At 41.7% G+C, this 13,806-nt stretch overlaps 2 protein-coding genes across 4 annotated transcripts in view; one reads left to right on the top strand and one right to left on the bottom strand.

Moving 5' to 3' along the window:
• Window positions 1-360: 360 nt before the first annotated feature.
• On the bottom strand, window positions 361-12,972 carry LOC129193658 (multiple inositol polyphosphate phosphatase 1-like). Of its 3 annotated transcripts, XR_008573584.1 has the most exons (7): window positions 12,728-12,972; window positions 9,448-10,202; window positions 6,454-6,648; window positions 6,197-6,294; window positions 4,863-4,993; window positions 4,348-4,789; window positions 361-1,021 (listed from the first exon to the last, which is right to left on the bottom strand). XR_008573584.1 is itself a non-coding variant. In XM_054798091.1 (6 exons), exons 2-6 carry the CDS (start codon window positions 10,001-10,003, stop codon window positions 4,405-4,407), a joined length of 1,365 nt encoding a protein of 454 aa, XP_054654066.1. In that variant the 5' UTR covers window positions 10,004-10,202; window positions 12,583-12,971; the 3' UTR covers window positions 4,151-4,404. The 3 variants fall into 3 exon arrangements, 2 of the variants coding, with proteins under 2 accessions (XP_054654066.1, XP_054654065.1); XM_054798091.1 differs by lacking the exon at window positions 361-1,021 and having other exon boundaries at window positions 4,151-4,789; window positions 12,583-12,971; XM_054798090.1 differs by lacking the exon at window positions 361-1,021 and having other exon boundaries at window positions 4,151-4,789; window positions 12,728-12,971.
• The window catches only part of LOC129193660 (phosphatidylcholine:ceramide cholinephosphotransferase 1-like), a 65,273-nt gene continuing 52,449 nt past the window's right edge, over window positions 983-13,806 (top strand). The window contains exon 1 of the mRNA XM_054798094.1: window positions 983-1,119. The gene's annotated coding sequence lies outside the window, so the exon portion shown is untranslated. The remainder of the gene's footprint in view (window positions 1,120-13,806) is intronic.

Raw genomic sequence — 13,806 nt, 5'->3', positions numbered from 1 at the left:
TTCTTTAATTCACCCTATCACTGTATGAATATGGTGAGCCATGTATCGTGTGCTATCCTGTGGTATTGTGAGGTATACTCCCAATACTTGATCACTCAGGCTCTACCTCCAGCAGCCCCCAGGTAAGTTGAGTTTGAGACCCCCAGTCTACAGCATGACATGAGCCTTCTGCTGTTTATTATTCTGAATCTACTGCAAAAGACTTGTATCTTTGACAGTGTGATTAGGAAGCTGCTGTGAACCTACAAAGGTATTTGCTGAAAGACAAATAACCCTGTACACACCTGAAACCATTGGAAACTAGGTATGTATGTATGTACTGTATATATAGTACTTTATTAATCCCACAGCAGGGAAATTCACTTGTTACAGCAGCAAGCAAGATACGCAAGTAAAGAATACATAGTGACTACAACATGGTTCAGGTGGTGCAGGTGTTGTAGAGCCTGACAGCGGTCGGTATGAAGGACCTGCGGAACCTCTCCTTCTTACACCGTGGGTGTAACAGTCTGCTGCTGAAGGAGCTGCTAAGGGAACCCACAGTGTCATGTAGCGGGTGAGAGGCGTTGTTCATGATGGATGTCAGCTTAGCCAACATCCTTCTCTCCCCCACTTCCTCCACGGAGTCCAGAGGACCGTCCAGGACAGAGCTCGCTCTCCTGATCAGTCTATTGATCCTGCTCCTGTCCCTGTCCGTGCTGCCCCCTCTGCAGCAGGCCACAGCATAGAAGATGGCTGAGGCCACCAGAGAGTCATAAAAGGTCCGTAAGAGAGTCCTGCACACACCAAAGGACCTCAGTCTCCTCAGGAGGTGGAGGCGACTCTGGCCCTTCTTGTAGAGGGCGTGGGTGTTGACGGACCAGTCCAGTTTGTTGTTAAGGTGAACACCCAGGAATTCACCTGTTTGTTATCATTGGTTCAATTTTCAATGGTTGCGGAAGACAACAGAAAAACAAACTTGTTGGTGCGGTTTGGAGAAAACTGATGCCAGATACCCCAGTGGAGCGAAGGAGATAAGAAGCTGAGGGGAAAACAAAGAGTTTTTGATCAAAACTAGTGAAGGCAGACCAGGAGAATGCAGTAGATGAAGCTGAGAGTGATGTTTTTCATCCCAAAGAAGTGAGTATTAGAGCGGTAAACTAGATGAAATGTTGCTTAATGTTCTTATCAGTGACAGTAAAGGCACTGACATGATTGGCATGTTAGGTCATAATAATCCCCCAGGAGGACTTGTTCTCATATTCACACTTGCTGGTAGATGATAAACATGAATATTGAAATGGTTTTGGGAGGTAAACATCACTATGTTATTTATTGTAATTAGCAATTTAAGCTGACAGATAACTGTCAAGTTCTTTTGGACTTCAGCCAGCCTGCACTTGAAAAGGCAGACAAGATACTGTAGCAGAGGACGCTTTATCAACTCAACTCCGGTAGATTTTCTTGACTTTTATTTTACACTTCAACTATTTACAGGAGCTTGTCAGGTTAGCTTGATAACCTTTGAATCAACGAGGAACAACATGAAATGACTACTGAAGACTAAACACAGTTGTAACAGTTGTAGGAACAACACTACAGTAGTTGTTACACACTAGCGGTCTCCCTGCTCTTCTCTCATTACAATCATTTAAGAAGTGGTGTCTCTTCGTTGTCCATTAAATGTACCATCATTTACTCTGTATGCCTGCCTGGCATCATGCCATGCATGTCGTAGGTGTGTCCCATAGGTATCAAACATGTCCATCCAGCATCATATTGGTACCATAGGTTTAGACATGCATTTTTAGCATCATAATTGTCATACTCTTTGATCAGCTAGTCATGTTCAGTCATGTGATAATTATTTTTAACAATCAATTCTCGAAAAAGCCAAATTCAACGGAACCCCTCCCACTTGACCTCTTGGTTCTTGAACACAAGGAGGTCACACCAGTTTTTGACGGGTTTTCCACCCCTCAAATTGGATGTTTCCTGGCTTGCTGTCGTAGAAGTTTGTTGGCACTGATGTGTAGGCGCTCTTCCTGGCTTGGCATCCTTGCATCCGTGGGTGTTTCATGTGCAAAGTTGGTCACCATGAGAAAAATATGGATTTCTTCCCAAATCAAAACTCCATTTCTTCAAGATTGGTGAGGGCTTGTTTTCCTGTTTGGACTCGGGTCACCTAGGTTGCTCCAATCCAGAGGAATAAGAAGGTGTGGTTGATGCTCCAAGATCCTGCTGATTTCTGTTTGGATGAATCTGGTCCATATCTGGCATCTTCTTCAACGTTGGATGTGCTGAGCGTTTTTTGCAACTTGTAAAGTTTCTCAAGAGCACGTTTGGCTTCTCCAATGTTTGTTCCTGCGTTTGACCACAGTTTGCAAGAACCGGTCGGTGATTTGAATCCTTTGTCAACAGAAGGGTTGAGTGCTGCAACTCAGTTTGTGTCAAACGTGTGAGCCTTGACCCCACACATTAAGAACACATCTTCATCTTTGTAGACCACTAACCTATTGAAGGCTGCGTTTGGAATACCTGTTTCATCCTGTGAAGAACCGAAGGGACCTTCCAGAGCGTTTTCTTGTTCTTCCACTGATGGCTTGACCTTTTTGGCCAGAAATTTCCTCCCATTTAAGTTGTTGTTTTTTCCCTTTCGTTTTGGGCCACTCTTTCACTCCAAATCCATCTTGCCATCTAGTTTCATCAGTGCATACTCTCGTGACGATGTTAGCAATGAAATATCCTTGAGTAGCTTCATGAATAGCTTCCTGCTGACCTGGTGGTGTTCAAGTCCTGCAATCTGTTGCTCTGTGTTCTATCTAAGGTGTAGGACAGTTCCAAGGGTTTGGTCACTGCCGTTGGAGAATGTGATTTCATTCAGTCTGGCATCGTGAAACTTGTGTGCTTCCTTTGCTTTGTCATCTTGGTTTGGGAGAACAAAGATTTCCTGGGCTGCCAGAGCTTTGTCATCTCTTGAACGGTTGGGAGAAATTGGGCGAGTCAAGCTATCAGATATTTCTTGAGAGATCGTCGGAATGGTTTTGTCAAGTCTTTCTTGACCACTGGGGGAGGTCAAGATATAGATACTTCACGAACCTTGTGTGGGGTTAAGGGGTTGTCAGAAAGGTATCCACATGGTTGTCTTCTTCAAGAACCTCATGTTCTTGAAGTTGTCCTCAAACTACTTCTTGAAGTAGCTCCTCAAAGTCTGTTTCGGAATAGAGTGAGGGCACCTGTATGTCCTCAGGAAAATCTGGTTATGTGCTGCCGACTGTCTTCCCTAGCGGGCCCTCCCATAAACCAAGATGTTTCCCGATAGTCTTTATTTGGTGTGGAGCAAAGAAACCTTCTCCATGGCCAATTAATAGTTTGATTTCCTTGAGTCTTCTTAGCTCTTCCAGTTGAACATTTGGAAAGAACTTAGTTTTTCAGGTTCAATGGTATCTTGAGCTCTAGCAATCACATTGAGACCATAGCACACAAGTGTGTACGTTGCTGTTCCTTTAGGAGTCTTGATCTGACTATTTCTTTGTGTCTACTTTTGTACAACGTCCTCCACTCCCTGCATGGCTATCGTCACGTGTTTGCCTCTCAATCCTAGTCTGTGAGCAGCTTTGTGGGTCATGTCGTTTGTGCCTGACCCAAGATAGACAAGTGCTCCAAGGTTCTGTCATGCTGTTCTGTGTTTGTTGCCTTAGTTCTGGTTTCCATGCCTTTATTTTGTTGTACTTACGATTTTGAGCCACCGGCTTTTCTGCCGCCTTTACTTTGTCGTTTGCTCGCACCTGCTGCTAATTTGTTTGATGATTTAGTCCAGCCTTTGGCGTCTGCCTGCATGTTTTACATGTTTCTGTTGCCTGATCCCTTTTTCTGCTCTGCCACCGTTATTTATGAAAAGACTTTCACCTGCACTTGGCTCCCGTCTCTGCATCTTGGGATCATCAACCAACTCAACACCGTGACCCGTGGTGACAGAATCCTGTGTCAACAAATTCATTTATTGCAACCAATGAACCGCTATAAACGAGGGACGACTGTATGTGCATTCATACAGTGTACTGCAGGAATGGATGTCATCTATCAAGTCATCTAGCTGGACTTCTTTTGAGACTTTGAGGAGCTAGAAAGTAAAACCAAGTCAGAACAATCACGGAGTCCTTAAACGCTGCACCTCATCACGTTTTATTAGTCAGCGGTTAACTTGTTTTTATGCTTGCATGCCGTTAAGAAAGTTGAAATGCACGTGGAAACATGGCTTGTAGTTCATGGAGCTTTTCCACTGTTTGCTACCAAGAACATGATATCAAACATTGACTCGGTTTTGGATTCTCTCTGAACGTTTGGAAGGAATGAATGACATATTACCTTATCTCCAGGTCCATGAATATAAAGCATACAGAGTAATTATGTTTCTTTGAAGCTCTACATGACATGGGTCCTATCGAACAGCTCGCACTCGGTCTCAAAGTCGCAGCCTTGGATGAGGTCCTTGTAGTGTTCTTTGACATCCTGGTAGAGCGGCATGGAATCCGGCTGCTCAGCCAATCCCGGGAAGGCCACGGGTTTCTCATTAACCAGCGGCTGCAACCGCAGATCACCTTGGCCGCAGTCGTACAGTGCCAGCAGCAGGTTGGCGGCGTAAGGTAGAACGTCGCTGGTGCGGAAAGTGCGTCCAATTTGGCTGGCGTAGTTTGATGACGTTGGGGCGTCATGGTCCTGAAAGAAGCCCAGTAGGGTGTAGAGCGGCAGGAGGGTCTCACCGTGGCCCACCTGGATGGTCGCCACTTCACTCACACGCTGGCCGTACCTAAAGGTGAAGGATGAAGGAGACGGGAATGTCATTTTCCCAAATAAGTACAAAGAGTGAATGTTTTACCCACTTGATCTCATCGGCCGCTTTGTCCAGACGACTGAACACGTCATGGAAAAGAATACAGCTGGACTTTCTGTTAATATCGTAACCATAGCCTCTCTTCCAGAACTGCCGCAGGTCATTGGCGTACTCCACAACCTGGTGACCCCAAAAAACACGTCAACAAGTAAGTCAGGTCACTCGAGGAGGAGGAGGGCATGTAAAGAAAAATGGCGGCTCGTTTGTCCGTGGCTAAAGAAGCGTGACGAAGATGATCATGAAATGGACCTTTAGCACCAAACCCACAGGGTTTCACTTCAAAGGAATATGCACTTGGCTTTTTGTTGAGCTTTTTGGGGCTTTCTTACAGCCCTTAAGGCACTCAAACAAAGGTGACAACATCATCTTTTATTCATCTTCCACTTCCTTTTACACTCGGTGTAAAAAGTGTTGGAATATGAGTTCATGCTTATGCGTTTTATTCTATGACAGTTAACAGTGTCAACATGTTTAGACAAAAAAGCTCTGCCACAAAGATCCTCTTGCTCAAATGGTTTTAAGAAGTCTTGTTTGTCTAGGATCCTGTACGACAGCAGTGCTCTTTTTAGGAACCCACTGCAAAAAAATCTTCATTTTGACAGCAACACGCTACTGTTTTTAAGTATCTAGCGCAGGAATGCTAGTCAAGATCCTCTATGGTATATGACAGGAACACCATGCTGTCTTGAAGGATCTAGTGCTAAAGTGCTAGTCAAAGATTGTGTATATGACAGGAACACCATGCTGTCTTGAAGGATCTAGTGCTAAAGTGCTAGTCAAAGATTGTGTATATGACAGGAACACCATGCTGTCTTGAAAGATGTAGTGCTAACGTGCTAGTCAAAGATCCTCTATGGTATATGATAGGAACACCATGCTGTCTTGAAGGATGTAGTGCTAAAGTGCGAGTCAAAGATTGTGTATATGACAGGAACACCTTGCTGTCTTGAAGGATGTACTGTTAAAGTGCTAGTCAAAGATTGTGTATATGACAGGAACACCATGCTGTCTTGAAGGATGTAGTGCTAAAGTGCTAGTCAAAGATCCTCTATGGTATATGACAGGAACACTGCTGTCTTGAAAGATGTACTGTAGTGCTAAAGTGCGAGTCAAAGATTGTGTATAGGAACACCAAGCTGTCTTGAAGGATGTAGTGCTAAAGTGCTAGTCAAAGATCCTCTATGGTATATGACAGGAACACCTTGCTGTCTTGAAGGATGTAGTGCTAAAGTGCTAGTCAAAGATCCTCTATGGTATATGACAGGAACACCTTGCTGTCTTGAAGGATGTAGTGCTAAAGTGCTAGTCAAAGATTGCCCATACCTGAGCGTCATGCTGGTCAAAGAACAGACACCAGGGGGAGTTAAGGGTCTTGATGGCAAGCTCGTAGGCGCACAGATTCAAGGCAGCGTCGGCCATCTCTGAAGGGAAAGGGGTGGTGGAGTCATGTTGACCACATAATCATAGTGAGGCGTGATGGGATTTGTTTGATTGGTGTCACGTGTTTATCTTCATGTTATGTTGACATGAATGATCGACACGTGTTTGACTAGCTAAAGGTATTGGAATACAGCACTCACCAGCCGTGATGTCCTCATAAGGGAGTCTGAGTTGGTCTGCTATCTTCTCCCGGACCTTCCTCATCTCTGGTCCCTCCATGAACTTGGCCACCTCCGTCAGCGCTAACGGGTTCCTCACCACCTCCTTCACAAACTTGCTGCAGTGCTCAAAATACTTCATGAGTGCGTCGTTCACGTCCAGGTGGAACTTCTGATCTACATGCGGGGGAGATAACATGCCTTACTGCAAAAGCTTCGCTTCTTTTTACACCTGCATGCCTCAAGACTATAAGACTGACTTACGCAGGACTTATGACGTATATGCGACTTATTCATATACTTATACATAACACAACTGATACACGACTTATATGTGACTTATACACAACTTATACGTGAATTACATGACTTACACATGACTTATATGTGACTTATATGTGACTTATATGTGACATATACATGACTAATACACGACTTATACATGACTTATACACGACTTATATGTGACTTATACACTGTATGTGACTTACACGTGACATATACATAACTTATACACGACTTATACATGACTTATACACGACTTATATGTGACTATATGTGACATATACATGACTTATACACGACTTATACACGACTTATATGTGACATATACATGACTTATACACGACTTATACATGACTTATACACAACTTATATGTGACTATATGTGACATATACATGACTTATACACGACTTATACATGACTTATACACGACTTATATGTGACTTATATGTGACTATACGTGACATATACATGACTTATACACGACTTATACATGACTTATACGTGACATATACATGTCTTATACACGACTTATATGTGACATACACGACTTATACGTGACATATACATGACTTATACAAAACTTATACATGACTTATATGTGACTTATACACGACTTATATGTGACATATACATGACTTATACGTGACTTATATGACTTACATGTGACATATACATGACTTATACACGACTTATATGTGACTATACGTGACATATACATGACTTATATGTGACATACACGACTTATACGTGACATATACATGACTTATATGTGACTTATACACAACTTATATGTGACATACACGACTTATATGTGACTTATACACGACTTATACACAACATATATGTGACATACACGACTTATATGTGACATACACGACTTATATGTGACTTATATGTGACTTATACACGACTTATATGCGACTTATGTGACATACATGACTTATATGTGACTTATATTTGACTTATACGCGACTTATATGTGACATACACGACTTATATGTGACTTATATGTGACTTATACACGACTTATATGCGACTTATGTGACATACATGACTTATATGTGACTTATATTTGACTTATACGCGACTTATATGTGACATACACGACTTATATGCGACTTATATGTGACATATACATGACTTATATGTGACTTATACACGACTTATATGTGACATACACGACTTATACACGACTTATATATGACTTATACATGACTTGTATGTGACTTATACACAACTTATACGCGACTTATACATGACTTATATACGACTTATATATGACTTATACACAACTTATATGTGACATACACGACTTATATGTGACTTATACGTGACATATACATGACCTATACACGACTTACTGTATATGTGACTTATACATGACTTATTCACGACTTATATGTGACATACACGACTTATATGTGACTTATACATGACATATACATGACTTATACACGACTTACTGTATATGTGACTTATACATGACTTATTCACGACTTATATGTGACATACACGACTTATATGTGACTTATACGTGACATATACATGACTTATACACGACTTACTGTATATGTGACTTATACATGACTTATACACGACTTATATGTGACATACATGACTTATATGTGACTTATACGTGACATATACATGACTTATACACGACTTACTGTATATGTGACTTATACATGACTTATTCACGACTTATATGTGACATACACGACTTATATGTGACTTATACGTGACATATACATGACTTATATATGACTTATACATGACTTATATGTGACATACACGATTTATATGTGACATACACGACTTATACGTGACATATACATGACTTATACATGACTTATATGTGACTTATACATGACTTATATATAACTTATATACAACTTATACATGACTTATATGTGACTTATACACAACTTATATGTGACATACACGACTTATATGTGACTTATACACGACTTATATGTGACTTATATGTGACTTATACACGACTTATATGCGACTTATGTGACATACATGACTTATATGTGACTTATATTTGACTTATACGCGACTTATATGTGACATACACGACTTATATGCGACTTATATGTGACATATACATGACTTATATGTGACTTATACACGACTTATATGTGACATACACGACTTATACACGACTTATATATGACTTATACATGACTTGTATGTGACTTATACACAACTTATACGCGACTTATACATGACTTATATACGACTTATATGTGACATACACGACTTATATGTGACTTATACACGACTTACTGTATATGTGACTTATACATGACTTATTCACGACTTATATGTGACATACACGACTTATATGTGACTTATACGTGACATATACATGACTTATATATGACTTATACATGACTTATATGTGACATACACGATTTATATGTGACATACACGACTTATACGTGACTTATAAAACATCCACACGCCACTCACCAAGGTAGGTTGGATGGCAGGGTTTGAAGCTTCCGTACTACTGTATTATCATTCATAGTAGTCATGCCATAGTTCACAATCTGACTGGCTTCTGGCTGCTCTGTTCTCACCATACAGTTTTTCTCCAAACGAGAAATCTCCTGACCTTTTAATCTTGCAAGATCTTGTGATACCCCTAGTAACTTGTGATTAGACTGATGCTGAAATCCTACCTTGAATATTCCACAGCTCGGTGAGGCCCTCCGTGAAGGCCAGAGTGCTGTTGATGCACCTGTGCTTGGAGCTGCTTATAAAGGCAATGACTCCTCCCCTGAGGTTCTCCTCTGAAAGCAAGGAGGGGAACAGCTTGGACAGCCTGACTGCCAAATGCTTATGGTCATCCACACCTTTCCGGGCCAGTCGTCCGTCCATGTCGTCCGTGTACCACATCTGCCACTGGGTCTGGATCTCCCGCACCCAGCTCTCCTTTCCGTAGGAGGCCCTTTTCACTGCCTGGTACAGCTTCTGCATCTGCTTGAAGATGATGCCAGTCGGGTACCTGGTGCCGTGTCGTATGATGGCTGTGAGGTGAACTGGACGACATGTCGGAGACGGAGGGCGCAGGATGGAGGTGTTGACAGCCAGGATGTCCTCCAGAAGATGTGGATTCACTTCCTCATACCGGCCTTTTGTGCCAAAGTATTTGGCAATCTCGGGTATGCTGGGATTGGCTTTGATGGTGGAAAAAACCAAGTGGACAATGAGGAGGCTCCAAATGTTCAGCTCCATGATTTCTCCTTGTCCAAGAATAGCGTTGGTGTGTGTGTGGCGTTCAAGTCTTTTTTGATTTTCATGTAAGCCCTGAAGGGTTGCGCAATATCCTGAAGTGAACTTTGGACAGCCGCCTTCAGTGTGATGCACATAGATTAGTCAGAGTACGTATGTTGCAACTTCAACTGCTTGCATCGAGTCCAACTCAGCAGCTTTGCTGTGGAAACATGAGGGCAAATGTGTGAATATAGAATATAGAGTACTTCAAACTAAGGCTTCGCTCACACTGCAGGTCAATTCCCACTTTATCAAATGTGCCTCAGGCCTCATTCATATGTGGATATACCGTCACTTCAAGTGTATAACACACTACTTTTTTCTTAAAATTTGAACCCTGTGGCTTATACAGCGGTGTGGCTAATGTATGACCATGTCGTGATCTCGTGACATCTCCTTTACCTCGGAACTACTGCTAATCGTTTAAATACTGTGCTGCTCGTGAGACAGTGAGGAAACGGTAGCTCTTTCTTTGGCAGGAGCCAAGATCGAGCTTCGAGGGAACTCATGACGAGCTTGTCAATAAATCATCACACAGCAAAGTAACACTTAAAAGGTAGCTAAGCAATATACAAGACAAGTAACAATACAAGTTTAAAACAAAAAAACAACTATTTTAATGTCTTCCCATAATGCATTTCTTCCCAGCAGAGCGGTTCATTGGCCATGGCTGCTCTTGGGCTCCCTCTGGTGGACACAGGCAGCTGAACAAATCATTGCAGCCATGGCCAATTAACATCTGCTGGGAAAAAATACATCATGGGAAGCAGTTAAGACAGTTGTTTTTTTTTTATTTTAAACTCGGATTTGTACTTGCCTTGTATATTTCTGAGCTACCTTTTGAGTGTTAAGTTGCTGTGTGATGATTTTAGCCTTCTAAGACGACATGTTATATAGAGGAAATACCTCCTGCCATTTCCAATGGATTGATAAGCTCCTTGTGAGTTTTCTGATAGCTCATGATTGGCCCCTGTCAATTAAAGAGCCGCATGGTCCTCATGGACTCGTGCGCACCACAATCTACGCCTTATAGTCCGGTGCGTCTTATATTTGTATAAAGCTGTTTTTCTCTCTAAATGTAGTGGATGTGGCTTATACACCGGAAATGACAGTAAATGTGATATGTATGCGATGCTGCTGCAGTCTGAGCGGTCAGTTCACATATATGTGACCAATACGCAGGGGTGGACCTCCCATTAGGCAAACACAGGAAATTGCCTGGGGCCCCCGGGATTTCCAGAGGACCCCAAACCTCTCATCCAACCTGATTATTGATTTTCTTTCTTCAATTTAAAGTACATACTAGTGTTTTACTCTTAATTCACAAGCTTAAAACTACATCAAAATGTGTAATCTATCATAAGTGTTTCAACCACTGCCACCCTCCCTTCTCATGCAATGGACTATTCCATGCTACTGTGCATGTGCACATTGATTCTGGAAGACAGGAGCGAAACAACCTTGTTGGCGCAGAGTTACTGCAGTGGAGCAGAGAAGAGGAGAAGGCGAGAGGAAGACAAAGAGTTTTTATCAAAACAATACAAACATAGACACACGAGGACAGCAGCCCCTCTACTGGCAGCCGACGAGAACGCTGAGAGTGACTCTTTTCCTCACAAAGATGTGAGTATTCAAGCGGTAAACTACATTAAATGTTGCTTAATGTTGTTATCAATGACAGTAAAAGTGCTGAGATGATTGACTTGTTAGGTAATAATAATCCCCCACAGAGGATTGTAAGGACTTTATCTACTTCAGGAAATTCACAATTGTTAGAAGAGGATAAACATTAATATCACAAATGTTTTTTTTGGGGGGGTATACTGTATAAACATGGCTATGGAACTAGCAACTTAAAAGTGGCCTCGATTACATACTCACATTTAGTTAAATTATTTTTTAAAAAGAGGATGTGGAGGGCCCCAATGATTAGGTTTGCTTTGGGCCCCAAATGACCGCCGATACGTCATGGAAAGGCGTGTGCTGCCCTGCTTACTTGGCGATGTTGTCGCTAGATCTGGCGACATTCCAACCCCCCTTGACGACATATTTTCTCAAAAGCGACTAGCTACAAATCTAGTGACTTTTTCTGCCGTCGTTGGGGAATTTTCTTGTATTTGGAGACTCAAAAGCGAAAGCACGTATTGTTCTGCATTTTGTGTTGTCACTGAGCAACAGCGGGTGCTGTTGACAGGTCCGCCCAGCCAAAGGCAGTCACAAGCCGGCGGCGTACAGTCAGCTTCCGCGGCACACTGCCTGGATAAAAGAGGAGTGTGTGTTTAATTTTATTGTTCTCTTATTGCTACTCTTTATTTGTAAAATGAAGTGGATTATCTTACATTTCTTGGGGTAAATGTAAGTAATTGATAAACCAATTGCACCAGAATACAGTACATGTAATAGCTACTCACGAACCACACCAGTCATGTTAATGTGAACCATAGAGTAATAAACACAGCATCGTCTGTTATTCCATGTTCAATTGTGCTAATCTAAAAAAAGTTCTCAATAGCCATATTAATTAAGGTGTTTTTACTCACATTTTTGTCTCTCCCACGAGGGTATGCTTTTTTCCGACAGCATTTTACAGCATATGCAACTGATATGCAAACTAGATGATGACGCCATGTAGCGACTTCTCGGACGTGGCAACAGTGTTCCCCAGCCTTGGATAAAGGTACTCACCGATGTAGGCAAAAGCTCTTCTTGTCATCCGAAAAGTATGTTTAAAAAGTCTCAGTGAAGCAATGTTCCACCATTCCTGGAACAGACGTCCACAAACTGTTCTTTCTTCTGCATCTGCTACGCAGGATCATTTGGTTAAGAAAATATTGACTCCCTTTGCTCGAAATCCTTGAAATCGCCACAAACGCGCGGAGAACACACTGCAGTAATCTTTACTTCCGTAAACACACGGCAATTCGTGTGACGTCATGCTGTTGCGCATGGACGTCACTTCCTGTTGACGAGTCCCATTGTTTTGGTCATATGGTCGACCACATAAATAATCGGATTTTAACAAAAAAATCCGAATTGGGCATTATACCCCGCAGTGTCAACGTAGCCTAAATGTAACATGCTTCATTGTTTATACTACTTCTTTTATATTCCTTCTACGGCAGCACAGGTTCTCATATCTTTGCTCGTAAGACTTTTCCTTGCTAGGACTGACCTAACTGGTCCCTTTGCGTCACGTGCTGGTGATAACATCTTACCATGCTTGTTTGCGTCAATTGACTCTGTTAGTTTCTGTGTGTTCATGTTCACCCGTTTGACTCCAATTCATTCCTGGATTTGGGAAATTTCTGCTTTTTTTTCTGGCATTTATGGTTTGAATACAAACACATACAAGTTGTAAGCCACCCATTGCGTTATACCATTCATTCAAACTCTTCTATCTTTATTTATGATCTATTGATCATATTTGAAAGCCAGTGCAAGCCCATATGCCAAAACAGGTTCATTATATTATTAGGCTCATTTTGACTGATAGATGCTTAGAATACAGCAAAAAACTTGGAGGCTAACTAGTTAGCTGGCTCGCATGCTAATGCTTAAAGCCATGCCGTCCGTCTCTTGTGTCCCTGCAGTGACCCTGTAGCCTTTGCGTTAGCAATGTAGCGTAAACAATGAATAATAGAAATGTAAATGTGACTACAGGGGTGTTATTTCGTGTCTACAGGGCTCTAATAATGTTAAAAAGTCAAAAAACGGTTTTCTATGCTCTAACTACAAAAATGATCCATTAATTAACTCATTCAATC

This window comes from Dunckerocampus dactyliophorus, chromosome 14 (assembly GCF_027744805.1).
Source record: "Dunckerocampus dactyliophorus isolate RoL2022-P2 chromosome 14, RoL_Ddac_1.1, whole genome shotgun sequence".
Lineage (NCBI taxonomy): Eukaryota > Metazoa > Chordata > Actinopteri > Syngnathiformes > Syngnathidae > Dunckerocampus > Dunckerocampus dactyliophorus.
This window is presented reverse-complemented; position numbering and strand designations above follow the sequence as displayed.

Bases quoted from the DNA above. Each gene is read 5' to 3' on its own strand.
- LOC129193658 (XM_054798091.1), bottom strand. From the start codon at position 10,003: ATGGAGCTGAACATTTGGAGCCTCCTCATTGTCCACTTGGTTTTTTCC. The intron at 6,295-6,453 runs GTGAGTGCTGTA...CTTTCCCTTCAG, and splicing joins TTATGAGGACATCACGGCTG to AGATGGCCGACGCTGCCTTG. The intron at 4,994-6,196 runs GTATGGGCAATC...TGGGGTCACCAG, and splicing joins TTGACCAGCATGACGCTCAG to GTTGTGGAGTACGCCAATGA.